General features: G+C 50.1%; 9 protein-coding genes across 12 annotated transcripts; 3 read left to right on the forward strand and 6 right to left on the reverse strand.

The window, feature by feature from the left end:
- Positions 1-470: 470 nt before the first annotated feature.
- On the reverse strand, positions 471-979 carry PV06_07214 (uncharacterized protein; the record flags this gene model as incomplete). The annotated part of the gene is made up of 2 exons (XM_016408415.1): positions 471-504; positions 687-979. The coding sequence occupies 2 exons, from the start codon at positions 977-979 to the stop codon at positions 471-473; spliced, it is 327 nt and encodes a 108-aa protein (XP_016261895.1).
- A 2113-nt stretch (positions 980-3092) lies between these two features.
- Positions 3093-4461, reverse strand: PV06_07215 (uncharacterized protein). The gene is made up of 2 exons (XM_016408416.1): positions 4280-4461; positions 3093-4194 (listed from the first exon to the last, which is right to left on the reverse strand). The coding sequence occupies exons 1-2, from the start codon at positions 4357-4359 to the stop codon at positions 3375-3377; spliced, it is 900 nt and encodes a 299-aa protein (XP_016261896.1). The 5' UTR covers positions 4360-4461; the 3' UTR covers positions 3093-3374.
- A 768-nt stretch (positions 4462-5229) lies between these two features.
- Positions 5230-6172, forward strand: PV06_07216 (uncharacterized protein; the record flags this gene model as incomplete). Its single annotated transcript, XM_016408417.1, has 2 exons — positions 5230-5844; positions 5969-6172. The coding sequence occupies 2 exons, from the start codon at positions 5230-5232 to the stop codon at positions 6170-6172; spliced, it is 819 nt and encodes a 272-aa protein (XP_016261897.1).
- Positions 5672-7910, reverse strand: PV06_07217 (uncharacterized protein). Its single transcript, XM_016408418.1, has one exon. The coding sequence runs from the start codon at positions 7786-7788 to the stop codon at positions 6286-6288; it is 1503 nt and encodes a 500-aa protein (XP_016261898.1). The 5' UTR covers positions 7789-7910; the 3' UTR covers positions 5672-6285.
- Positions 7911-9725: 1815 nt separating this feature from the next.
- On the reverse strand, positions 9726-11039 carry PV06_07218. 2 transcript variants are annotated; one of them, XM_016408420.1, is made up of 3 exons: positions 10784-11039; positions 10319-10519; positions 9726-10244 (listed from the first exon to the last, which is right to left on the reverse strand). In XM_016408420.1, the coding sequence occupies exons 1-3, from the start codon at positions 10799-10801 to the stop codon at positions 9771-9773; spliced, it is 693 nt and encodes a 230-aa protein (XP_016261900.1). In that variant the 5' UTR covers positions 10802-11039; the 3' UTR covers positions 9726-9770. The 2 variants fall into 2 exon arrangements, with proteins under 2 accessions (XP_016261900.1, XP_016261899.1); XM_016408419.1 differs by having other exon boundaries at positions 10319-11039.
- On the reverse strand, positions 11021-13556 carry PV06_07219. 3 transcript variants are annotated; one of them, XM_016408421.1, is made up of 6 exons: positions 13397-13556; positions 13334-13349; positions 13244-13253; positions 13081-13197; positions 11639-13022; positions 11021-11587 (listed from the first exon to the last, which is right to left on the reverse strand). In XM_016408421.1, exons 1-6 carry the CDS (start codon positions 13502-13504, stop codon positions 11324-11326), a joined length of 1899 nt encoding a protein of 632 aa, XP_016261901.1. In that variant the 5' UTR covers positions 13505-13556; the 3' UTR covers positions 11021-11323. The 3 variants fall into 3 exon arrangements, with proteins under 3 accessions (XP_016261901.1, XP_016261902.1, XP_016261903.1); XM_016408422.1 differs by having other exon boundaries at positions 13244-13349; XM_016408423.1 differs by lacking the exons at positions 13244-13253; positions 13334-13349; positions 13397-13556 and having other exon boundaries at positions 13081-13222.
- Positions 13557-13697: 141 nt separating this feature from the next.
- On the forward strand, positions 13698-17639 carry PV06_07220 (uncharacterized protein). Its single transcript, XM_016408424.1, has 5 exons — positions 13698-13996; positions 14080-14340; positions 15572-15612; positions 15683-15846; positions 15946-17639. Exons 1-5 carry the CDS (start codon positions 13953-13955, stop codon positions 17047-17049), a joined length of 1614 nt encoding a protein of 537 aa, XP_016261904.1. The 5' UTR covers positions 13698-13952; the 3' UTR covers positions 17050-17639.
- Positions 17640-20889: 3250 nt separating this feature from the next.
- PV06_07221 (uncharacterized protein) lies at positions 20890-23780 on the forward strand. Its single transcript, XM_016408425.1, has 2 exons — positions 20890-21566; positions 21621-23780. The coding sequence occupies exons 1-2, from the start codon at positions 21263-21265 to the stop codon at positions 23468-23470; spliced, it is 2154 nt and encodes a 717-aa protein (XP_016261905.1). The 5' UTR covers positions 20890-21262; the 3' UTR covers positions 23471-23780.
- A 191-nt stretch (positions 23781-23971) lies between these two features.
- On the reverse strand, positions 23972-25214 carry PV06_07222 (uncharacterized protein; the record flags this gene model as incomplete). The annotated part of the gene is made up of 2 exons (XM_016408426.1): positions 23972-24611; positions 24754-25214. 2 exons carry the CDS (start codon positions 25212-25214, stop codon positions 24068-24070), a joined length of 1005 nt encoding a protein of 334 aa, XP_016261906.1. The 3' UTR covers positions 23972-24067.
- Positions 25215-25663: the final 449 nt, after the last annotated feature.

A 25663-nucleotide genomic window follows, 5' to 3' on the forward strand; every position in this document is an offset into this window, starting at 1 on the left:
GTGTGTGTGTGTGTGTGTGTGTGTGTGTGTGTGTGTGTGTATGTATACAGCTAGCAGTGTTTTAATTTCGGGGTATTTGAATAAATGTTTGAATTGATATTGATTTGATAATTGTATAAAGAGTGTGTGTGTATTGTCACTGTTTTGATTTGCCGTGACCTGAGCCTTTGGGGGGGGAAAAATTTACCTAGGGTCATCACTTCTAGGTTCAGTACATACCTACTACTACTAGTGTACACTTTCCACTCAAGTAAGGTACCTACTTAAGTTCCAAAGGTACGGGTCCAGAATGGTAACTGTACAGAGAATACGCTTGTCACCATCCGTAGTAGTAGTGCCACGATCGATGAACCCATCGACCCATCATCCAAAAAAAAACACTTTTGGGGGTTCTACCCGAGTCGTTGATTCTTGTCGCCTTTTGTTTTTGTTGTTTTTTTCCCCTTGTGGTTGTTTCAAAATCAAAACCATTAGACCGACTTTTCTTTTTGGTCCAAACATATCCTGGGGAAGTGAGTGGTTGGCATGGAATACGTATGATCAATTTCCATTTCACCTATTTTTGGTTGTTGTTGTTGTTGTTGTTGTTGTTCTCTTCCCTCTTCACATCCATCGTTGTCATCGTCATTCTTATCCACCCCGAAACACCAAAAAGGTCCTAGACCTCCATTGGACCAAGTCTTTACTGCTTCGTAGCACTGATGGTCCAATTCGTGATGTCGGTGACGGAACCGATCACGTAAGGGGTACCGTTGTCGTCCAGCACGGCCTTCTGGTGACCCTGGGCGTCCGAGACGACAATCTTGACCCCCTGGGCGGTGCCGGGGGATTGGACGAAGATGGCGTCCACCGTGACTTGACCGCCAAAGGTACCGCCGTACAGACTGCCAAAGGTCTGTTTGTGGCCGTTGACGGGCACGTTGGCGTTGGCGTTTTTGCCGGATTGGCGGTTCTCGACGTGGATAGAAACTGAAGACATTTTTTTTCTTCTCTTTCTTTTCCCTTTTCGACACTTGATTTGTTATGGTATGTGTCACGTCGTATGAAGTGTGTGTGTGTGTGTGTGTGTGTGTGTGTGTGTTTGTGTGGTGATGGTGGTGTGTAGTATCTATATATGATATAGATGTGGATACTAATTGGTAAGTGTGTACAACTGTACCTTTTGCCTTTGATATGGAGGTTTAAGTAACAGACGATAAGGAGGTTAGAAGAACAGAAGAAGAGTTGTTGAATCGTACGTTCTTAGATCATCCTCTTTATACCTTTTCAAGAGTGGAAAGCACATGGTAAAATTGGTAGCCTTGAGGAATTCAAAAATGGATCCGGGAATGCCAACGCCAGAGTTGAAAGAAAGGCAGCTGAAAAGGCAAAACCACGCATACCTAGGTGAGAATCAAACGGTGATCACATTTGATTTGGAGACACATCTGCATTTCTGACAGGTGGCATATCTGACTGGTGCATTGCATGGCAGCATGGTGGATGGTGACACAACCGAAACCTCCTCAGCTGTCCCGACAAGGCACAAGGCCTCTCGCCCCAGAGATGCAGAGCAATCAGGGCTTTCGGGAGGAGGAAAGTTGTCTGACCTCAGGGAACGAATTGAGGCGGAGTCTTTTCTTGTTCACCCTTCGTATGTGATCTGATGGTGTCACGAGCTGGAAAGACGTGCAGCATCCTGCAGAGCCCAGGCGAGCGGCATGCAGGATACTGCAAGCAGATATTACGCCGGACCAAGCCAGGTTTGAGGGTCGATTACAGCCAGCCATAGCCAAAAACAAGGTGTCATCCACACTCGAACCTGTAGAATAGCCTGCAGGGTCTGTAAGGGTAGGTATGTCTCTCACCGTTGGCTTCGCAAAGAGAGCCTTTACTTCGCTGGCGAATCCGAGAAGCTCCAGAGACCTGCTTTTGTCTCTACTTGGAGAAAAGTAGACAAACCGCTACGACGTGCGTCAAAAAGTCTTACAGGGTACTTGAATAGACGAGGTTGTGCCCAGAACAAGCCAATGTTTTTTTGGCAAAACATTCAAATCACCCGGGACTTGACGGGAGTCACTTTTCATTTCTCTTTTTTTTGGCAACAACTCACCTGAGTGTGGGTATGTCTGCAGGAGTGAGCGATGAGGCCAATGTAGAGTCTCGCATCTCAGTCAGACTCGAACATGCCAAAAAGAAAGTACAATGCCCAATGTACTCACGACTTGAGTGGGCAAACAACTTACAAGGGTCGTCATCACCTGAGGTTCATACGACACTGAACAGTATGCACCTAAGACATATATCATTCAGCCCGGGTAAGCTTGTTCTTGGCTTTGGCTTTGGCTTCTTTGAAACACCTTGCTCGATTGGCTCACTTGTCGGGGCCCGTAGTTATGCAAGGCAAAATCATGTATGTAATGTCTAGGTTGGCTCATTGTATGTCTTGTCCGGGGGGGAGGCGTTGGCTGAAAATCAAACAATTGTGGGGGTTCATGATGATGATGATGATGATGATGATGATGACCGTATGGGAACGTCCATTCGAGGAAATGGGAAATGCAATCACATGCCCCATCCCCAAAAAGAGTCGTATTCGGTAGGCTCAGAGAGGCCTTGTAAGATGGTGATGATGGTAATTCTCGTGTCAGCGAATGAGTGAGATGTGACATTTGGCTGTGGCTGGCTGGCTGGCTTGGTTTTGACGTGCAAACCAACCAGAATTTTTTTTCATGGCATGTGAGCATTCAGTATAACATTCTTCTGATGATTTAGCTTGAGCTTTTGCGCGGAAGCCAATTGAATCTCGTGAAAGGTCAATGGGTGAACAGGTGAGATGAATGTAAAAGAAGTGATAAGACTGTAGTGTAAGATAAAGAATAAGCGGACAGAGACACCAGGTATTTACGGAGTTGCCATCACCATCTATTTAGCCCGTACTCGACGATCAATCTTGGCCTGGAATTATGGAGGACTTTTTACTAGCTTCACCAGTCCATAGAGTATCGAGACACCCATTATTCGTGTGTGTATATATTGATAGTACAATCAGACTCCAAAAGACGATTCATGACCTCTAGTTTTACTGGGTAAAACATACATGGAACAAATCTGCTATCACATAGTACACAATTGATTACCCGTGTGTGCAACACTGTCTTGACTTTCTTTGTATACATGACGATTTTGTAAGTACGGGATATATCAGATGTACAAAAGTCTTGCGCATGTCAAAAACACGACAAGGACTCCGAACGTGAGCAATTTTGCTCAGAATCGATATTGTTGTACCTTGGTCTTCCACCAACACTGAAAGGACTTGGGACAGTTATTTGAAACCATTATACAATTGGATATAGCAAGTCTCCTGGCCTTTCTCAGTCGAGACCTGGAAATCACGCGGTAATTTCCTGTGCCTCTGCACCCTCAAGAACCAGCATACCCTTTTCCGACTTCAATTCTTCCAAGCTCTTGACCTTGATCTGCATCACCCTGAGCACGGTGTACTTGTGTTTACTGTGCACGACCTTGCGATGCCTGTTTCTTCGCTTCTTCTTCTCCTTGTCCATCATGGGGTTGGTCTCCAGTCCCATCACCCGCACGCGGCACTCGAAGAGTCTCTCGTCGATGTATTGCGGTTCTCCCGTTCGCTTGGCGTCGTAGGACTCTGTGTTCTTCGCACCGGCCTTGAGCGTGTAGTCGCGCGATCCGAGGATGGACGCGCGGTTGAAACGGAGAACGTCGCCGGGAGATACCCCGTGCATGTGGAAGGGAAGACGGAGGACGTCGCCTTCCGTGAGCATGTATGGAAATCGATGGATGTGGGAGATGATGTAGTGCGGGTTCTGGTCCGCGAGACGGGGGAGGAGAGTCTGGAGCGACGACGAGAGAACCAAGGGCCGACTGAGGGAGTTTGTCGTCGACGAGGGCGCAGAGATGGATGTCGTTGCGGAGTGAGAGGTCGGGGATGACTCGGACGTGGCCGTTTGGAGATAGCTGGACGGAGGGATCTCGGCTTGAGTGTTGTGGAAGTCGTGAGCCGGACTGGCGGATTGCTGGGTCGCCGCCTGGTGAAGGCCACGACGGGAGCGGAAGGGGAGGAGGAACGTCGCGGGCTGCTGGGTCGTCGGTTTCGGTGAGATGTCGAGTGCGCTCTGGAGGAGGCTACGGGACGAGACGTGGTGGGAGCGAGTTTGCTGAGGTTGTCGAAACGTTCTGGAGCGCCTTGTGTCAGTCGATTCAGAGCAGAAATTCGAGAATAAGAGGGGAGTTTAAAAAGCAGAGGAATGAATTCTTTTACCTGACTGAAGTGCTCGACGGTGCCCTCGAGGGCATGGAATCGAATATACATTTTATCATGCGCCCGCAGATACGACACATTTTGTCTGGAGTGTCAGACGAGGCGTGCAGAGACCCCGCGATCCGTAGCTGTGGCAGGGAAAGGAACGTAGGTCTACAGAATCGATACTGCAACGCTCATCGTTCAAGGTTGAAGTTGGCCATGGTTTAAATCGAGAGCTGTGAAGACTTTCTGGCGCTAGCACGTGATCAGTAACTTCTGTTGAGCATTTCGACATCAAAGCGCATTTTGCTAAAGCAATACTTCGATCCACTTCGATCCACCAGCATCAACGATGTACCTACCTAGGTAGATTACTCCAGTGTAAGGTGATATCAGATTCTTCTGACGCCAGTATCCATCGCCAACTCGAGTCCCTGTCGAGTATGGAAAGCGACCGATGAGCACTAATCTACTGCGCCCCCAAAGCCAAGCATTGCTCTACAGAAGCGATCATTGTCGGTGACCTTGGTAATGCAATATATATACAAGTCTCGGATATGTACAAGACTCCCTAGGCCATTTTTAGAGTGATAGTGCTTATGTTGAAGTCCGCGATTCGGACGGCATGCAACTTTTTCCACTTCCATACGTGGGTTTTGTGAGTCTCAAAACTGATGGGAGCTGATTCCCTCCTCGGTGGAGTAGCTGTATGAATAATGCATTGCATTGTGGATTCGCTGTATGAGTAGAGTCTTGGAACATACAGTGTACAAGCATCCACGTCAAATGTCGATATCTGTAGTCAATGCCTCTTATCCAGTGAGAATATAGAAAGGACAAAGGTAGACCCGGAGCACACTGGCTTGAGATACATATTATATTCTCTCATGATCTCAAGCACCTCCTGTTCCCCCTTTTTCTCCCCAAATCAGACCCGTAACCTCACTGTCTTTTGCGTTATGAACACCATGGCGACGTCAATCCCCACGATCCCAGCACCTCTGTACGGCAAGACCGCTTTGGTGACCGGCGGTTCTCGTGGTATCGGTCGAGCGATAGCTGTCCATCTGACTCGTCTCGGAGTCTCCGCCGTGGCCCTCACCTACGCCAGCAACAAGACCTCCGCCGATTCTACACTGACCGCGATCCGTGAGATCAACCCCGACGTCAAGGCCATCGCCATTCACGCCGACATCCTTTCACCTGCGTTCGCACCAGACCTGATATCCGCCACGCTCTCCGAACTCGACACCACGACATTGAACATCCTCGTCAACAATGCGGCGTTGGCCGACCCGGCGGCAAACCAGCCCATCTCGTCCGCCACGCACGAGAAATTCCAACAGCTCATGACCGGCAATGCATGGGCACCGACCCAACTCACGCTCCAAGCTCTCCCACATCTGCCTCGCGGTGGCCGTGTGATCAATATCTCAAGTACCGCGAGTCGGCAGCCGAACCAGGAGATCGCGACCATGTACGGCGCCTCCAAGGCCGCCTTTGACAGCTTCACAAGATCACTGGCGTTTAATTATTCGGCGGAGAAAGGGATAACGATCAATTCTGTCTGTGTTGGGCCAACTGTGAGTTATTTTACCCCTTTTGCGTTCCCCCACAGCACCCGCTTCCCACGTCGAGTGTCGACGTCTGTCGAATCTATGTGTCTAAGTTCTTTGTGCTGACGCTGGATGTGTGTTCTTCTTTCAGATGACGGACGTGATGCGTGCCATTCAGGCTGCGGGAATGACGTGGATGGAAGACCTCAAGAATGCGGCCACGGCAGAGAAACGTCTTGCTGAGCCGGAAGACATAGCGTGCGTTGTGGGATGGCTTGCGAGCGACGAGGCGAGGTGGGTAAATGGGAACCATGTGCCAGCGAACGGAGGCAGTATGTTGGAGTTGCAAGGGTAGAATAACGTAACCTTCAATATTGAGGTTTTTCATCCGCTTGGAAAAATAGTGGACGCCTCTTTAGAACATTGGTTCGGTGCCATACTCCGTATAATAGAACAAAATCATAAAGCCTACTCTTTCATGACATGATTCAAAAGTCTTCCCAGAACTCCCCTGACGCTGCGCCCGTTATTACCGGTCTTCATTGTTGTCAAAACCACCGCAACACTGGTGGCAAACACGGCTTGCTCTCTCCTTTGATGTTTCTTATCATACACCCTGGGCAGGACCGTAGCCAGGGCCCTCGGTGCGACAAAGAAGGCGATCTCTTGTCGTCGACTCGGTCTTTCCAAGAGGATAGACCACCCACACGCGAGACACCCTGCCAGGATACAAAGGCCCGAGTCCCACATTTGTGGAGATATGGTCTTGTACGAAAACACCTTTGGGCCCAAGCGCGTCCTGGCCAGACACACGGCGTAGTAGAAGAGTGCGACGAATGCAGCCAGGAAGGAAGAGGACCTGGCCGCGCCCTTGATGCTCTTCATGGCGGCATTGAAACTGGGGTGACGAAGGTGCGCGAGGAGTTGAAGTGGCACGTAGACTTCCATGGCGAACTTCCAACTTCGCCAGAACCTCGAAGCGGCATGCCTCTCGCAGCTTTTCCCGGTTCCACAGTGGTACAGCTCACAGGGGACAGGGATGGTCCGGGCAGGATCACCGTACACCTCCGGCAGACCGAGCTCGCGGGACAAGCTTTGAAGGAGTGGCGCTTTACCGGTGTCTTTTCCGTAGACGAACTCGCCTCTTCGAGCGAGCCGGAGAGCTTGGATGACGCGAGGGTCGATGTCGGCGGCCTTGGAGATCCACCGGTTGTATTCTCGCGGGAGGCGCTCTGGGGAGTAAAACCATGACCACATGATAACAGCTGCGGACGTTGCGAATATCGCAGGGTCCATGAGCTTTCGCACCGCGGTGGCGAGGCTGGGGTGCCGGTGCTCGGGATGCCAGGGTTTCGAGCGAGTTTGTGTCCAGGCGGTAATGACGGCTATGTCCAGTGCTCGGCTGAAAGCAAACAGGGTGAAGTCGATGGTCTTGCCAGAATAATGTGGGTGATATGAAGGAGGTGGTATGTGGTGCTGATTTGGAGATTCGAAGAGAATGGTAGCATCGTGGATATTCGTGCTGGTGCTGGTGATGGCGGTACGTGATTTCGCGCGTTTCCGAACCCAGCTCTCATCTCTGTTGAGAAGGTCAAAGGCCACCCACGCCGACACAAGTGAAGAGATGAATTGGATCCAAGTTGAGTATTTGTTGCTGGGTTGTCGAGCGTGAGTCCTTTGGCTGACGGGCACAGGCCAATTGAGACATATATGAACAAGGCGTGGAAGTGCTGTGGCACCTCCCACGATGATGGCCACGGCGGTCGGCAAGCGGTTGAACTCTGCGGAGGTTTTGAGGATTTTACATAGGGTAGCTAGGTGCTCGTGCAACGGGACATCCTTTTGCTTGAGGTTTCTCGCAAAGGTGAATAGCCTGGGCCCGGTGACTGTGATGTATCCTAGAGCGTAGGCCCGGAGAAGAGGCTTGATGGCAGTCAGGTCGATATTGTCGACCAGCTGCGCTTTTGTCATGTTATTTGTTGGCTGCAATTATCAGCGCCCGACGGAGAAAGATGAGGCCAATAGCTAGGGTTCACGGATCATGGATGACGGGTTGAAGACGCTTCGCAGAAGATTTTGCTGTTGAATAGTTGACATTGATAACACGTGCTGTTCGGAGTAAGAGTACGACGAGTCCGAGGTAGAGCTCTCCTGGGACTTGGCTCCGCTCGGGGCTCGGGGTGCCGCCACTTTTAAAACCACTGCGCTCACCGTACAGTACTGTACAATAGGCACCCGCTTCCACACAGACAGATCAACTACACCTGAAGTTTGCCCGAAGCTTACATACCTCCCAACAGGGACGATAGGAGAATCACGTGGCCCTTTTGAATCGTTACTAATAAATTAATAACTTCCACTTTGTTTCTCCTCCTGTTTTTCCTTTTGTTCTTCTTCATGTCTTGGGATATGTCGTGAGGTTGGAGTTTAGACGCAAAGCAATATATCGTGCTAGCGCGTGTATTTGCCATTTTTGAGCCGGTGATGAGATATTGCAAAATCTTGAAGAATCAGCCATTCTCAGCTTTCTTGAGACTTAACAAATGAATGACCAACTAGAGCAATGAAACTGAGGCTCGCGGCCAGGCACTTAGGGGTTTATCATCTTCATTGCTTCCATCTACTCAACCTGACTGGACATGGCTATCTGAAGGTACTATGGAAAAATGTTTCCTCATCAAAGCTAAGGATCAAAGGTATTGGAAGAGCCCATGATCCGGTACGCTTTGCTTGAGAATATTAATCTGGGGATGTCGTGGGAGGAGTCAATGTCACTGATCTTCGACAAGCTCCAGCTATCGTGAGTTGTTGGAATTGAGACATCCAAAGACCTGCTGCACAATAAGCAAAACAGAAAGGGGAGGAAACTTACCTGTTGAGATAAAAGAAGAAGAAGAAGAGGAGGAGGAGGAGGAGGAGGAGGAGGAGGAGGAAGAAGAAGAGGAATCATGGGAGAAGGAGAGGTTTATGCCTTTCCCATCTCCCGGCGAGCCTACCTGAAGCGAATGCTTCGATTTGAGGAAGGAGCGACTTTTGTCGTTCTCGCTGTGTCACCGCAGTAGGTGCAGTTTTCTGGACCGGTTGAAAAGCTCCAGGAAGTGTAGGTATACTGAGGTAGGTAGAAATTGCAGGCAGAACTTCCCCTTTCCCCCTACCAGGCTATATCATACCGATTACATCTATCAGTCACAGGGGTTCAATCATGCCACAGCCCAGTAATCCGCAACTACACTTTTCAATGCCAACGACAAGTCTAAACTGACCCCGGAGCACCAGGGTACGAATACGGGCGAGACGAGAACCTTTCGTGCGATAACGACACTTCTCCCTTCCCCGAGATTGCCTGCAGAAGCGAGTCACTAAATGCCAGGGGCTTGATGATTCCTACGAACTACAACGCCAGAACTAGCTAGCATGGCGAGCGGGCTCCGTTCTATCATGCAGACAATCAAGCACCGTCAGACTCTGGGTGCTTTAACGAAGGGGCTTGCCATCCCTTCAATCCTGTCCTGCGGTCTTACGCCAAGTTCAGGAGCCTGTGGCGAGCAGGAAACTGTGAAATGGAGAGAATTCTACAGTTAGAGGACCTTCCAACGAGCGCAGCAGCAGCAGGAGGAGCCTACATGTTCCGAATGGGCAGACACGCATTGAGCTGGCAGGACATTTGCTGACCTGCTGAAGTTCGAATTCAGCAGCTTCGAGACCACTCACGGTTAGGTGTACGATTGGGGTCAAGATCTGCTCTAGCCAAAAGTGAGTATGAAAAATTCTAGCGCATGCGTCCTTGCTAGCTCTAGAATCAGTAAATATGTCGTTCCTAGCAGCCAGTGGCGTTACGTGACAGACGCCAGAAGATTTATTTCCAAGGAAACGATACGAAACAATAGTTGGTTCATGGACTGGGCAGCTAGTTGGGGGAAATATCTTTTTACGACTCTCATAATGAACAAAAACTACTCCTTTGAACCACCTTTGACCTTTTTGACCTCTTCACCACCATTCCGCTCCGTCATCTCGACATGCTTCCGTTTCTTCTCGTCCATGTCCTTCTCCTTCATGCCCTTCTCGTACTCGACAATCACATTCTCGTCGTCGTCGAGCATGTCGGACTGATTGTCCAGCCCGGCCCATTTGACGATGCCGTCTCCGCGGAACTCGGCCACCCGTTGTTTATAAAACATGTGACATGTCGGCTTGAATGCTTCCCTGCCCTTCTTCGTATTGATGTCCTTGATCAATGGTGGGAAGAGGAGAATCATGTTTCGGCCTTCATCCATGATCGGAGATCGGCAGTACGCGCAGGAGACTTTGCAAGGGAGGTGATGGGAGATGTCCTTGTTCGTCGGGTCGTACCAGCCGAGTTCATGGTGGCCCTGAGTGAAGTTGATGTCCGACTTGTGAAAGATGGCGGCCCACTGGAACGGTGACTGTTGTTACGCCTGTCAGTATGTCACATGCCCAAATTTTTGGGGAGCGAAGAACAAGTCTGGAGGTAACTCACCCCGTGTAACCTCTGGCAGGTCGTGCAGTGGCAGTACTTTGCGGCCAACGGCTTGTCTCTGCTGAGTTGATAGGTGACTCTTCCACAGTGACAACTCCCCTCCCACTTCACCTCAAAGTCTTCAGCATTGTCATGTACGCGGTAGGGCTCTCTGTGTTTCCACTGATCCTCTTTGCGGTGCGTTGTATCGCCGGACTGGAACTGATGAGGTTCTTGCTTGTCAGACATTTTCGAAAACGGTCTCGCGGAAGATGGCGTGACCTGAAAGCGTTGGAGAGCAGGCGAGAAGGGCCTGTAACGAGTGGCAGTGCGGTAGGAGGACTTTGCAGCAGCGGCAAGGAAATTGGTTGTTCCAAAATGTCGCGCAGGACTGTGATGTACTTCAAAACACCTGGAATTCATGGGCATCCAAAAGGACCGCAGGCAGAAAGCATGAAAGAAGAAAATGGAAAATTATCAACACACCGCACTCTCAGATTCCATGATTGAGCACACGACCCCGTCAGTCGGTCATCGGTCGTGTGTCTGGGGAAATATACTCGTATCGAAGATCACAGCGGATCCGTCAACCGATGATGCTTACTCCACGTCAGTATTGGGACCTTTGGAGGCTATAGCGAATGTAGTCGTAATTGAATTCCTTTCCTCCGTAGGGCACGCAGTGATGCTATGATCTGTTCTGTAAATGACAGCGTCATCAAAGTGCATCAAGCCTTGTCGTAATGAATAAAGCTCTACTCAAGTCTCCATACTATATTCCTTCCAATGTTCAATGATGGAGCATCGTATATGACATCATTCGCCGTCACTGGAATTGATCAACTTCCCCGGCTCATTCCACCAATTATATTCGCTGCCCTGATTTCTGCCCCTGAATGAGACGAGACATTTGTCCGGAGCTTTCAGGTACACAATGGACATAAAATAAATGTCCAGACGAGCGTTAGAACTTCATATGGACTCATTCAGTAATGGTCATAAATGCATATTTGAACTGATAATGTATCAGCCTGATGGACCCAAAGATCCCATAGGTATTGTGCTATTCGAAGTCCGCAAATGTGCCCTCGAACCACGGAAGAGGCTTTGCCAGATGAAAGCCTCGCTAAGAAGCAGCTCAATGTCCTTTTCGGTCCATTCCCGGGTCGGAAGTGCTTGCAAGAACATCAATATCTCTTGAAAATTCATCTTCATCAGTTGCTCCGACCATTTAACCAGGAAGGCTGCGCACACGTAGAGGTGGAACTGTGAGAAGCCGTTTTCCTCAGCCTAGAGAAACACCACTTTAGCAAAAACTCAACAACACTGGGGTCATCTTACCATGTAAGTATCCCACATCCTGATCACGTTCTTGATGCTCAACTCTCGCATCAGGAGGCAATTCATCCATCGAAAACTAAACTGCATATACTCAATGTGTTCGCTTTCGAAGTGGTTGGCCAAACCAGAATCAATCCTCGTCGTAAGGTCGCGCAGGGCAGCTACTTGCCGATGTATGCCAGGCTGAGCCACAATATAATTGTCCTGGATGCCGTCTAGCAGTTTCGTCAGACACCAAAACGTATCTGCTTCAACCGCATCAATGACGGGCTTCGGAAGTTGTCCTGGATCCATGCCGCTTTCGATGTTCAAATCCGTGATATATGTCCCAAGAAAGACCTGCCAGAAGGGTGTTGCCAAGTCGTTGATGCCTTGAACGTACCCGCTGGCAGGATGTCTGATGGCCCAGACGTATAAGATTCGCTCGAGAGACCTTTGGGTGGCTTCATACTGGTAAAGCGGAATGTGTGGATTGGTCCTGGGAACATCGATGCTGATCTGATGCCAAATAGCTTCATCAAGACCACGGCCTCGGCCAGTAGTCACAGGAGGCTGTGAAGCAAGGCCAGTGACACCCGTACTTGATCCATTCCGGTTGCCCATGGTGCCAGAATTGAAAGCTTGCCGTACTGCATCGAGATACTCTTTTCGCTTGCGCTCCAGGGTAGTAACTCTTCTTTCGCTATTTGTTGGCAAATGCCCAAGCAAAAGCTGCCACGTTATTGCCCGCACCTCCTCAGGTACTCCCGACCAGGCGGCAGAGCGAAGATCTGGCAACGATACCGAGCTGGCCTGCAATATCCGCTTAAATCTGTTGATCCGTGATATTCGTGTGCTGTGCGCTTCTGTCTCTTTTGGAGTAGCATTGCTTGCCAGCACCGGATGATTGATGAGATGTAACGAGTTGGCTGGGTCCCGCAGGATGTCCTTGTACTGCGGCCTTAAGATCTTTCCATCACCCTTCTTCGCGCTGGGATATGACAATGGGTTTCGCTCCTCTGCTATATCGAAACTGCTTGATCTATGTAGCTGAGGCATTGGCGAAGGTGCTAACGTCGAACCAGATGTTGTCTGATGAATACTCGGGTAGGAAACTTGTTGTGCTTTCAATGCCTTGTTCTTGAAGCTCCTCTTCCGACGCATGCTGGATATGCTAGGTAATCCGAACTCGTCTTCGTCGTCTTCGTATACAAGATCATCGTCATCGCCCTCCACGTCCTCATCACCAAGGACATCCCAACTCTCACTTAGTACCGAAGAGGTATAGGCCGGGTATGCTTTTCGTTCCGGAGAATGGTAACCCCTCCCATCTGCAGGAGGTGTTTGTGACGGTCTCGACGTAGGATTAGGGGGTGTTCTAGGCCTTGAACCAGAGCCCAATGACCTGTGACTTATCAACTGACAGTTCACACTTCGGGATTGTGTGTTTGACCAGGTCTTACAATGATTCGAATTTGAGCATGTCCGCGTGGGAGTAAGATGCGCCTATCACTTTGTTGGACTTGCCCGAAGCCTGTCGCGAGGATGACCTGCTCCTCCAAAACGGCGAAGATGGCCGTCTTCGATTTGTTAGCATAGTTCGCTAGGGGAACGACTTGAGCGTACTCTGATCTATCTGTGCAGAAGGTTTCAGTTAGTTCAGTCAAAACAATAGACATATAATGGCAAGGATCAAGAGATCATAGTATCACGAACCGACCTGAACCATTTCCTGCGTTGGTCAGCCTGATGTATCAGAGGGGCGCATAGATTGTTTACCTGCTGGCCTGGCTTCTTGTGAGCCATGGTGGCACTGTTATGCTCACCTCGGATAAATACAACAAAAGAAATGTTTTGTGAGGGCTTTCTCTGGAGGCCCTTTTGCATGCAGTGGAGAGAACATGCTTGTAGACTCACAACAAGCCCTGCATGACTTCCGTAAGGCGTGTTTGCGGTCACAGGCTGTAGAGGGTCATTGAGGCGGATGAGGCCACTGCGGCGCCAAGCCTGCGCTGGTTCTCCAAATGCCCTCGGACCTTGAGACCACTTACATCTCTGCCTCCTCTGTCTACTCTGCACCACGTCCTTCACTTCGACCTCTGTTGTCGCACATCCCCTTACAGCCATCGCTTCTTCCAAATTGATTGTCTACACCTTAAACATCCTATCCTCTGTCGCTCTCACCATTTATTGAGTTGCGACGCGTACCTCCTCACACCTGCGCGGCCTTCAAGCCTCGCTTATCTCAATTCTTTCGTATTCTCCATCTACGCGAACAGCACGCTTGTCGCCCCTGTTCACGCTCTTCTAATCTTCATTGTTGGTGAATCTCAAGATGACGGAACCAGACGAAGTTGAGGAAGATCTCTTCGCCGATCTGTAAGTCGCCTCACTTCGAACCTCACAACTCTGCGCCGGCTCGTCCTGGCCTTTGCAGTTCAGTACTAACTCTGACGCGCTAGTTACGATGGTGATGAAAATGCTGCCTCCGCTGCTGGTGCAGCTGCAGTCCCTTCTCAGCCTGCTGCAATTGACACTCCGATGAAACAGAACGATGCTCCAGGTTATGGCGAAGAACCTGAAATTGCCTATGACCCCTCCTTCGACGCTGACAATTCGGCTTTCGAAGAGCCTCCGTCTAGCTTCAAGCAGGAGCCACAAGAACAGGAAAAACCAGAGATATCGCAGGAGCAAAAGTACAATGTCACTCTTAAGGAGGATGGGTAAGTTCTATTTGTTCCCTGTAAAGTTCATTATCTTGTTATCTTGTGCATTCAAAACACTTGCACCTACTGCTTCCTTTTGTTTGTTTGTTTGGTTATTGGGAGGGGGACATTGTCCAGAAGCGCATGAAGAAGTCGCCGAACGTCCATGGATGGCGAATGTCTCGGGAATGGTTTCTGGACTCAGCTGTTGGCTACTCTATGTTTATGGCTACCGTCTTCCGACAAGACTGGGTCGGACCCGATCAACGTTGATCCTTTGCCCCCAGCAATACTGGTTGAAAACGCCAGTTGTGTCAAAATGATGAATGCTGGGTTGGGTACAATGGTTGTCTCGGATTGACTAGTGCCGTTAGAAGAAGCAATATGGCAACCCTATATGAAAGCAACATTCAAGCTGTGGTGTTGAGCACTTGAGCTGGAAGCAGAGAGGAGCGGGCCACGGTCATCGGCTGTGGAAACCCAATCCAAGTGATGCAAAAAGATATCTGTCAACAACCAGAAAGTAGCACCCAGTCCTAGCTACAGTTCGAGTCAAACTAGCCAGTACGATTGCAATTCAGAAAGCTTTCAAGCAGCAAGGACGGAAGAGGTCGAAGAGTTCCTACCATACAACGAGATACTATACCAAGCAGAGCAGAGTAACATTTCCATACTCAGGCAGGAGATAGATGCTTAAGAGTATCTGTGAATCCCAAATCAGCCACCAAACAATCTCTACTCGCTAAACCGAGTTTATTCTCGCGTTGAGGGCAGAGTAGGCTGCGAGAAGTTCAGTATGTGGTGCATGTCGACACCCGTTCACCGACCGCAAGACATGCTTGGGCCTCCTACAAATCTATGATGCCGACGTGTAGTATGGCGCAGGCAGATCAGTTTTGCGCGAGGGTGAATTTCAACTAGGATTGCGATTCACCTGCCGCGCTTGTGCACAATCAGACCTTTTGGCATCAGATATTTGTCGACGCAGCTAGAGTCTCAAGCCATCGGTTGACAAAACTGCTCGATCACCGTTGTCAACACATACACCTGCCATCTCATATTGCTCGATTTAGGAGGTGGAAGATTTGCTCAGCCTGACTACAATTGTGCAGAACAGAAGATGGCTGAAACTGCATTCTGGCCCATGGGACGCTCTGTGCACTTAACCCCTACTATTTGTTCTTATTTGCTCTTTGCCTGACGTCCTTCAACATGAACATAGTCCATAGCTAACATAGTGCTTTTACAGAAAAATGTTTATCGGTGGCCTCAACTGGGAGACAACTGATCGTATGTCCATCCATTCCCGTGAAAGACTGCTGTTTGCTGCCTCTCGACAAGGTTATCTAACCCATTACAGAATCCCTTCATGATTACTTCTCCCAGTTTGGCGAAGTTCAGGAATGTACTGTCATGCGAGACAGCGCTACCGGCCGTTCGCGAGGCTTTGGCTTCTTGACGTTCAAAGACCCTAAAACCGTTAACACCGTCATGGTCAAAGAACACTTCCTAGATGGAAAAATTGTAAGGTCTATCCCCAAGAGCCCCAAAGGACAGGACAAACCTGGCTACCCTAGCCAGAAGATACCCCCACAGGACAGACGCTTACGTTCTCCTTTCCAGATCGATCCCAAGCGTGCCATACCCCGAGACGAACAAGAGAAGACCGCCAAAATCTTCGTAGGTGGAGTGAGCCAGGATGCCACCGAAGAGGACTTTGAGAGTTTCTTCGCGCAATTTGGAAGAGTCGTCGATGCCACTCTCATGATGGACAAGGATACCGGTCGCCCCCGAGGCTTTGGATTTGTCACTTTCGATAGCGATGCTGCGGTCGAGAAGTGTCTTGAACATCAGCCTTTGGAAATACTCGGCAAACCCATCGAGGTCAAGAGAGCGCAGCCTCGTGGCAAGATGGGCGAAGATGATGATTTCTCACGTCGAGGAAGAGGCAAATTCGGACGAGACGATCGATTCGGTAATGACGGTAACCAGGCAGGCCAGTCTAGCCAGGGCGCGGCTCCTAACATGATGGGCAACAATTCCGGCATGACTCCTCAGATGATGGCACAATACTGGCAGCGCATGCAGCAGTACTTTGCCATGATGCAACAACAGATGGTGTCCAACATGATGGGTAATATGGGGAACATGGGCAATATGGGCATGAATCAGATGAACCCTCAAATGATGCAACAGATGATGCAGATGCAAAAGATGCAAGGTGGAAACAGTCCGAATTCGCAGAATGCTAATATGCAAGGCATGACACCACAGATGATGCAACAAATGATGCAGATGCAACAGCAAGGCGGCATGAACCCTATGCAGATGGGAGGCAACCGACCACCGATGGGCCCGGCTTCCATGGGCGGCGGACAACGTGGCAGTTTCTCGGCACAAGAACAGCTGGCATTCGAGCAGCAGAAGTATGAGCAGCAACACAATCGCCGACAAGGTGGATACTCGCAAGGTCCGAGGAACCAAAATGTCCAGGGCGGCCCCCAGTCTTGGGAAGGCATGTACGATGATGTACCTCAGCCTGATGGACGGAATTCAACTGGACCAGTGAGAGGTCACACACCCAAGCCGCCAAAGGGTCCTGCTGGCGGAGCGGGTGGTCAACCTAGCGCCCCAGCGAATGCTCCTACAGGCCCCAAAAACCCTGGCAACAAACCCGGTGGTGGTTTCAGAGGCGGCAGAGGTCGGTACCATCCATATGGAAGATAGCATCATCCTCGTGGTCCGACCAAGAGTCGTGGTTTTGTTGCAAAGAAAGTTTGACGTGTTGCGAAAAGAGTGTGGCTTAGGGGGGTGATTTTTCAACGACACCTCGATTAGGAGACGCTACATACAGGTGGTGATGCTGTGAGGTGCTGTCGCAAAGACAAAACAAGACAATTTTCGCATGGGTGAAAGCGGTCACAAGGTCACTGAAGATTGTGTTGATAGGTCAAGTGACGAGTTGATCTCTATTTTCTTTCTCTTGCCTTGTCGACAAACTGGACCGGGTATGGGCATGGGTTGGGCTGGGCAGATCTGAGATGAGGTTTATCGATGTTTTCGTCTTTAAAGGGGATGGAGAATTGACAACAATCAAGTGTCTCTTTTTCGTTTTGCCACCTCGAAACTGCAGAGGTGCCTCCGGAGATGGTTTCAGGGGTTGAGAGGTTGTAAGTGTATGATAGTTTTCGCCACTCGAGGGAGAGCATAGCCGAGCAAGGGCGGTCAGCATGAGAAAGGAGGTGACTTTGCTCTTCAAGATCCAGAACAAACAAAGAAAACAGGAAAAAAGGCAAATGTGACGAATTCAAAAGGGCTTGACCATTGAAAAATTTTGACAGTGGTTGAACAATCCGGCCTTAAAACCGTCCTTTCAGTTTGTTCTCGTGAGGTATCTATCCCATGCGTACGGAGTACTCCATGATCTTGATCTCGTCATGTGCTCGTCCTACTGAATAAAGGAGGCATCGAAGGCAGGGTTCCCTTCGTTCGTGATTACGTGCTCGAGACAGTCCGAGAGAACACATCCAGTGTAGACGGATTTCGTATAGCCGAATCCCGAGGATTGACGAGGCTGTAGATACATGGGTACTAAATATCCGACGGTGTGCACTGTTCTCGTCCGTAACGCGAAGGCTGGCCACGGCGTACGGAGGAATTGCCTTGCCCGTCCTTTCGGGTACATCAAGCATCATCTAGGAGGAAGGGCGATGAGATATTTTCTTGTTGTACCCAGTACGTATATCGTTTTTCAAGCCGATGAGAATGAATGCATTTGATTCTTTCCGTGACACGCAGTGAGGAGCACAACTCAACCATCAAAATCTCAATTAGACGTCCAAGAGAAACCATCCACCGTTAGATGCAAGGAAAAGGGAGAAAAAGGTTTCCATTTACAAGTCTACCGATATGGTCAACTTCAACCCATCAAAAGATATTCCACCACTCACGAACAAAGTCATCCTCGTGACGGGGGGCAACATAGGCCTCGGAAAGCAGTCAATCCTCGAATTCGCCCGCCACGGCAGACCGAAAGAGATATGGCTCGCTTCTAGGAACTTGGAGAGGGGCAAGGCCGCAGCTGAGGATATTGTTCAACGACAATTAGTAGTGTCAGACACGACGGCGACGACGACGACGACGAAAGTCAAAGTGCTAGAGATGGACCTTTCGTCGCTGCAGAGCGTGAGGGTCGCGGCGGAGAGGTTCCTCTCCGAGAGCGACAGATTAGATATCTTGATGCTCAACGCTGGCGTAATGGCGACTCCGCCGGGCATGACGGTGGACGGGTACGAGGTCCAATGGGGGACGAACCACGTCGGACACGCGTTGCTTGCGAGGTTGATGTTGCCTATTCTCGAAAGGACTGCCAAACTGGAAGAATGTGCTGCTGGTGATGACGGTCATGGTCATGGTGATGTGAGAATCGTGAGTTTGTCGAGTCACGGACACGTCTATGGGCCCCAGGGGGGTGTTGTCTTTGAGAGTCTCAAAACCGACGGGGCGAAGTTGGGTGCCTACGAAAGATACGGACAGAGTAAACTTGCAAACATCCTTTGGGCGAAGGAGATGAGTAGGAGGTACCCTTGGATGAAGGTGGTCAGTGTCCATCCGGGAGTTGTCAGCACGAATTTGTTGAACGGAGCGACGGGGTCTCCGGGATGGATCAAGGCTGTCTTCGGCGCGGGTAGGGCCATGGGTTTGACGAGTAGTGTCGAAAAGGGCGTGAGGAATCAACTGTGGGCTGCCACGGCCAAGGAGGACCTCGTCAAGAATGGAGAGTATTTTGAACCCGTGGGTGTGATGGGAAAGGGAAGCAAACACACCCAAGATGACGAGTTGGCGAGGAAGGCCTGGGAGTGGACCGAGGCAGAGCTGGGTCGGTTCCTTGGAGAGTGAGGCTGGCTGGTGGTATATCAAACGTGCCGAAAGGAAGAGGTGGTTGTTTCGAGGTCTTTTCGAGGCTACTCTTCAGATACATCTCGGTAATAAGAGCAAAATCAGGAGAAGTTTCCTTTTTTTGTCAAAGAGTGGTTACGATCGATTACGATATTGTTCGATTGGGGTTGAGAAGGAAGGGCATCTGGGGTGCAATGGCTTCTTCCCTATGTCGATCGTTTGCAACGTCCTCCTTCCTTTCGCACCGAGGAGGACGCCCTGAGCATGGGATCGAGGTTTGGCGCAACTTTGAGGGCCTATAAGGAGGCGACTTTTTGGTCGTCTCTCGGGTGCTTGCTGACAGTTGGTCGTCCGTGATGATAAAGGGGCCAGATACGGAGTATCAGCACGTGCCAGAGGAACGTGTTGTTTCTAGTTTACCAAAGTTCCATGTTGAAGTTTTGGGATTATAAGCATGATATTCCCAACATTACTGTCTTTCTACTTAGTGGTCACGTCAGTGAAGTTGTTGGAAATTTGATGGCGAGGCTGTGCCTTGAAAGTCGGTGGTCTGTGGGCAAGTTACGGGCTATAATTAGGAAAACGGGGACGCGCCGGTGCCAGAAGCCGGGGGCATCTGTGCTTTTCGGCTTTAAGCCTTTAACAGTAGTAGACTCAAGCGAGCCGTTGATATCAACAAATACTCCGTAATAATGCGGATGAAGAAGAATATCTTCAGTCGGGGTTCGCCATAGAAGTACGTACAGTGGACTCGACGAATGAAACTAGCCTTGCTGCCGCTGCAGGTACGAGAAGGCCTGAGAATCGAAAGAGATCTGGGTCTGGCAAGGGCTGCTATACTTGTATTAGTTCATCATCGCAATGGCAGGCATTAATACGAAGTACAGTAGTGACGCGAAGGATTTCGGCGAGAGTCGCGTCAGTAGAAGAATCTTCAGCCCAATGAGATGCCCATTATTCAAGATACGGAGTCCTCTAACCATCACCCAACTCCCCCGGGTGATTTTTTGGGTCTCTGGATGTCTCGACTGCGCCCCAAATCCCACCCAAAGCACAGAACTCTCTGGCTTTCCCCTCCACAGGGTCACCCGTCAGTCTATACCCCTTGCAGTATTTCGTGTGTACGGATACTATGGCATCAATCAACACCGCCATCCCGATGAATTAATGTCTGTGAGAAAACGATGAGAGGAATGATGATACGGGCGGAAAGATGACAGGAGGCTACAAATGCATCCTATTCATCTACTCAGCAGCAACAGCACCCTCTCAGGCTGCTCATCAGCTTCATCGCTTTTGGACACACTTGAGGTTTCGAATTTTTCCACCCGTCATGGCCGATGTCCCAAGGTAACGTAATTGTGGCCATGCTGACAAGAAAGAAGCAAAGCCACCACTGTCGGACGACTGGCTCCATCCCATGCGAATCCTCCCGCACAGAGTTGCAGGACTTGAACGACCCCTGACAGGCCATCGATCGAGAAGCGAGCCTCTGGATATCCACTTGTCCCCCCGGCTCTGACCAACGCCATGAGCCCACCAGAAGAGCCCCTGCACCCGCTTCCCCCTGTCGACCCACTACGCCTCTCCATCGACGCTTCGAAAAAGCCCTTTCATATGCTGAGGCTGCGTATGCTCTGAAACGGTGTTGCCAATTGTGGAATCCCCATGCTCACTACCACGCGCGCCAGGCGGCATATCTTTTGTTCGAGAACTCCCCCAACTGAAAATCAGAGTCCCTTTCGTCTTTTGGTGCATATCATTTATCAGTATCTTGCAGATCACAATCTTTACTCTACTATCGCTCGCTATTCTTCACCTTCGTTCTCGACAGAAACACGCTTTGGACAGTCACTCGCTTTACCAATCCCCCCGAGACCATCATCACACACCTTTCGTTTCACCCCATTCCTAGAAGGCATTTATATACATCTCGACAATTGGAAGATAAAATTTTGGTCAAGGAGTCGATCGAAGAGGAATACCCCGCCGCTCGACGGCAACACAGAGCATTCCTGGGTACAGAAACATACGGGCAATCATGTGGACTCCTTCAGTGGCAGTCTTTGCCTCTCTGGCTCTCCTTCCCTCCGTCCTTGCAACAGACATCTTGAAAACCAGTGGTGTGTCGAATTGCAACAATGGGTCGTCTCAGATCAAAGTCAACAAACTCGACATTTCTTTCGATCGTTCGACGAACAATATCAATTTCGATGCTTCAGGTACCAGTGAACAGAAACAATATGTGACGGCGCACCTGGTGGTCCAGGCATATGGTATACAAGTATACGAGAAAGAGTTCGACCCCTGTTCACCAGATACGAGAGTCGATCAACTCTGTCCCGGTAGGTGAACTCCCACAGTTCACATTGTTGGCCTATTCTAACATTTTTTCATAGTACCGGCAGGAACATTTTCCGCCAATGGAAGTCAAGAGATCCCTTCTTCGTATACCTCACTCATTCCCTCGATCGCATACTCGCTACCTGATCTTGACGGAGACGCTCAATTGACCCTGAAGAATAAAGGAGGACAACAAATTGCGTGCGTACAATCTGGTGTCACAAATGGCAAGTCTGTAGAGGTGCCTGCCGTGTCATATGTTGCGGCAGCTGTTGCGGCGGCAGCCTTGGGTGTGTCACTTGTCGGTGCCGCTGCCGCGGGCGGTCATCCTGGTGCTAGCTCCTCAAGCCCTGGATTCTCAGAGGTTGTGTGGTGGTTCCAGGGACTGGCCATGAACGGCATGCATTCAGTGCCATATCCTAGCATCTATCGGAGCTTCGCCAAAAATTTCGCCTTCAGTACGGGTCTAGTCTCCTGGGGCGGCCTCCAAAGGTCGATTGACAGTTTCCGATCACATACTGGAGGCAATCTGACCAACGAGAATTACAATGACCTCAAAAATACCACCCTGGTGTTTTCCGATGGGTCTACGGCCCAGACTACTACTAACATCGGCAAACGTGCTCTTTTGTTCCTGCGAGACGTCAGCACCAAGATCAACGGCACCGATGACTCTAGCTCTGGCTCAGACTCGGACTCGACATCGCATCTTGTCAAGGGCATCCAAGGCTACGTCGAACAACTCACCATTCCAGAAACCAACACCTTTATGACCGTTCTTCTCATATTCGCTATAGTGATTGGCGCGATTGTTGTTGGCATTCTACTGTTCAAGGTCATTCTCGAAGCCTGGGCACTCTTTGGCAAATTCCCAAAGGCCCTCGCCACTTTCCGCAAGGAATACTGGCGCGTCATGGCTCAGACCATCACTTCTCTCATTCTTTTGCTGTATGGTGTCTGGACACTGTACTGTATTTTCCAATTCACCCATGGCGACTCGTGGGCTGCTAAGCTTCTGGCTGCTTTGACCTTGGCGTCGTTCACATTGCTTCTCGCTTTCTACACTTGGAAGATCTGGAGTGTTGTCCACAAGCTTAAGAAGCTGGAAGGCAACGCCGACGCTCTTTACGAAAACAAAGAAACCTGGAAGAAGTACAAGCTCTTTTACGAAAACTACAAGCGTGGCTACTGGTGGCTGTTCGTGCCGGCCATTGTCTACATGTTTGCCAAAGGGTGTGTCTTGGCTGCCGGCGAGGGCCACGGCATGTTCCAAACCGTTGGTCAGCTGATCATCGAGTCGCTCATGCTCATTTTGCTGCTTTGGAGCCGACCCTACAACCGCAAGTCCGGCAACTGGATCAACATCATCATTCAGATCGTCCGAGTCGCTTCGGTCATCTGCATCTTGGTGTTTGTGGAGGAGCTCGGAATCGCCCAGACGACCAAGACAATCACCGGTGTGGTGTTGATCGCCGTCCAGTCCGGCTTGACGGCGATCCTCGCCCTCTTGATCTTCATCAACAGCATCATCACCTGCTGCAAGGAGAACCCTCACCGTAAGCGACGCAAGGCCGCCGAGAAGCAAATCCACGAGGACATCGAAGGGGACGCGTTCCTCATGGAGCCGAACCCTTATACCTCGTCGCCGTCTCGGGGTACGGGCAAAGTCTCCGACCCGGCCCAAGGGTACGAACCGATGCGTGCCAACGCGTACTCTCGATTCGGTCCCATTCGCGATGACAGCCAAGAGACCCTCGTCAAGGGCGCGGCCGGCATGGGATACACGGGCTATCGAAGTTTGAGCCACGGACAAGATTCCATCACCGAGGGCGGCAGTCCACCTCCTCCTTTCTCCCGGACCCCGAGATTGCCAGATCTCGCTTTTGAACAGTACAGACACAAATAAAGGTTGGGCGAGGTTTCTTTTGTGATTTTTGTTATCCAGCAAGCGTTGTTGCGGCTCATGCGAAAATTGGTTCGGATGTTTTTGATATATATATGTATATATCATCGGGCATCTCTCTTGATACGCCGAAGATTATGACTTTTGATTGGGAAGGGGCTCACTCTCCTTGAAACAAGCATAGCGTGGGGCTTTTTCCTAAAGCCTGGGGGTTGGATTGGTGACCTGATAACACGAGAGGGACGGATATACTCGTCACGATATGGGGGAGAAACTGGTAGATTTATAGCTTAATATTATCCTTGCACATACCACACGGACAAGTGTTTTTTTGGTTCATTGTTACTTACCTCTGGTATCAAGTCAGATTCATGACCTTGACTCGGCGTTGTAATCAAAGGGGGTCGTTTCGTATGGAGTACAGGGGCAAAATTTGGCTTCCTCTCATGTTATTGCATGATCAGGCTAGGGTTACCCGTATCCTTGCAGCCATCTCTTTCATCGCCCATACGGATGCATCATGGCACACAAAAAGTCCGGATATATATTTCAAGTATCCCAAGTATTCAAACTCTGTATTTTTCCATCTCCCGAAACATTCTAAAAAAAAGCCCGACCACCCAAAACGACGTTCGTCACGACCGCAAGCATCGTCATTGAGAAACTGCGTCTGTCCCTCATCGCCACCCCTCCATTCTTACTACCTTGGCCTGTTTGTCCCTTTTCGAATCCGTTCTCCTCCCCACCCAGATACTGAGCTCCCAGGCCCGTGAGTTTCCCGTGGCCGTCCAGCATGCTCACCCCGTCACCGGTCCATTCGTTGGCGTCGGACGACCGGAAAGACCCGAACCAAGAGTACCTCTCCAGGTAGTCCAACCCGTCGAGGTACCGTAGTGATTGGTCCATCATGGCTAACGCGACCGTGGCCGAGGTGTCCGGGACGGCGAATTCGGTGAGCCATACTTTGGCGTCGGGGTACAAACTGTGGAGGTTGCCCAACCACGAAGCCAGACCTGAAAAGGGTCCGTAAAAATGTGTGGCTAGGAAGTCGTACGGACACCCGTGGGTGCTGTTCAGACCGTGACATGTCTTGTTGAAGTTGGAGAGCCACGTTAGTCCAGACGCGGACCCTGATGTCGATGGCCTGTATGTACCTTGTCAGATATCGCGTCACAAACCGTCAAAGATGAAACCCCCCATTGGTCGTAGAAGATATATAGATTCAAAAGAGAGAGAGAGAGAGAGAGAGAGAGAGAGAGAGAGAGAGAGAGAGTAAGATGACGTACCAACTGATTTTCAAATTATATGGTTCCTCCCTCAGTGGTGCGACAAAGTCTAGGTAAGCTTTGGCCGCGTCACTGGGGGAAGTGTTTGACCCGCCGTCGGAGGATGAAATGTCAGGCTCGTTGAACGACAGGACGTGAGTCGCGTTCGAAAGAGTCTTGATGGTCGCCACGTCTTCGTGGGCGTTGGTGGCCCCGTGGACCATGGGCACGAATTCGACGACGTCATCGGAAAGACTGTCGGTGGGCCAGGGTGAGTAGTTGTAGTACCAAGTCAATGGGGAACCGGATCGGGTGAAAATTGAATCGTCTTTGGATGAGTGAGAGGTGTAGATGTAGATCAAACCTCTTTTGGATGTGGAGTTTGTGGAGGCGGTGGTTGTGAGTTGTGGCCAGAGACACAGGAGGAGAAGGAGGAGGAGGAGGAGGAGGGCCCGGAGTGGTAGTGTTGTGGGTGATAACATTGCTTATTGAGTTGTATTGTGTCGGGATTCTTGATGTCGAGTGCTGAATGTTTGGTGATTTAAACCGTGTTCTCGTTTTCGTGTCCGAGGTATATCGTGCCTCCGTAGTAGAGAGGAGTGTACCATATATAACTGAATATATACTTGGATGTTGCCGTATAGGTATAGGTAAGTCGGTACTTCGGTACTCTGTCAGTGTGGGTGTTTTGCTCATAAATCTCAAGGTATCTCCCCCCAAAAATATTAAAATATTCAAATATGTAGATCAACAAGTCGTGTAAATTCGTGCAAAGTCGTGACAGGGCATAGATATTTTTATGTTCAAAAGAATCCTTTCAAGAGGTCAATCTTGACATTTTTGTAAGGATAGCCTTTTCTGGGTCGGCCATAGGATGGACGTGTCCCTTGTAGCAAAATGGACTGCCGGTTGTCGTCTCATGTCAGGTTGT

This window comes from Exophiala oligosperma (genome assembly GCF_000835515.1).
Source record: "Exophiala oligosperma strain CBS 72588 unplaced genomic scaffold supercont1.6, whole genome shotgun sequence".
Classification (NCBI taxonomy): Eukaryota; Fungi; Ascomycota; class Eurotiomycetes; order Chaetothyriales; family Herpotrichiellaceae; genus Exophiala; species Exophiala oligosperma.

Coding starts and splice junctions, on each gene's coding strand:
- PV06_07215 (XM_016408416.1), bottom strand. CDS start 4,359: ATGTGTCGTATCTGCGGGCGCATGATAAAATGTATATTCGATTCCATG. Junction 4,195..4,279: donor CCGTCGAGCACTTCAGTCAG/GTAAAAGAATTC, acceptor AAGGCGCTCCAG/AACGTTTCGACAACCTCAGC.
- PV06_07217 (XM_016408418.1), bottom strand. CDS start 7,788: ATGACAAAAGCGCAGCTGGTCGACAATATCGACCTGACTGCCATCAAG.
- PV06_07218 (XM_016408419.1), bottom strand. CDS start 10,726: ATGCCCATGAATTCCAGGTGTTTTGAAGTACATCACAGTCCTGCGCGA. Junction 10,245..10,318: donor CCTGCCAGAGGTTACACGGG/GTGAGTTACCTC, acceptor GCGTAACAACAG/TCACCGTTCCAGTGGGCCGC.
- PV06_07219 (XM_016408421.1), bottom strand. CDS start 13,504: ATGCAAAAGGGCCTCCAGAGAAAGCCCTCACAAAACATTTCTTTTGTT. Junction 13,023..13,080: donor ATGCTCAAATTCGAATCATT/GTAAGACCTGGT, acceptor GATAAGTCACAG/GTCATTGGGCTCTGGTTCAA. Junction 11,588..11,638: donor GGATGTGGGATACTTACATG/GTAAGATGACCC, acceptor GTGTTTCTCTAG/GCTGAGGAAAACGGCTTCTC.
- PV06_07220 (XM_016408424.1), top strand. CDS start 13,953: ATGACGGAACCAGACGAAGTTGAGGAAGATCTCTTCGCCGATCT. Junction 15,613..15,682: donor CAACTGGGAGACAACTGATC/GTATGTCCATCC, acceptor AACCCATTACAG/AATCCCTTCATGATTACTTC. Junction 15,847..15,945: donor ACTTCCTAGATGGAAAAATT/GTAAGGTCTATC, acceptor TCTCCTTTCCAG/ATCGATCCCAAGCGTGCCAT.
- PV06_07221 (XM_016408425.1), top strand. CDS start 21,263: ATGTGGACTCCTTCAGTGGCAGTCTTTGCCTCTCTGGCTCTCCTTCCC. Junction 21,567..21,620: donor AGTCGATCAACTCTGTCCCG/GTAGGTGAACTC, acceptor ATTTTTTCATAG/TACCGGCAGGAACATTTTCC.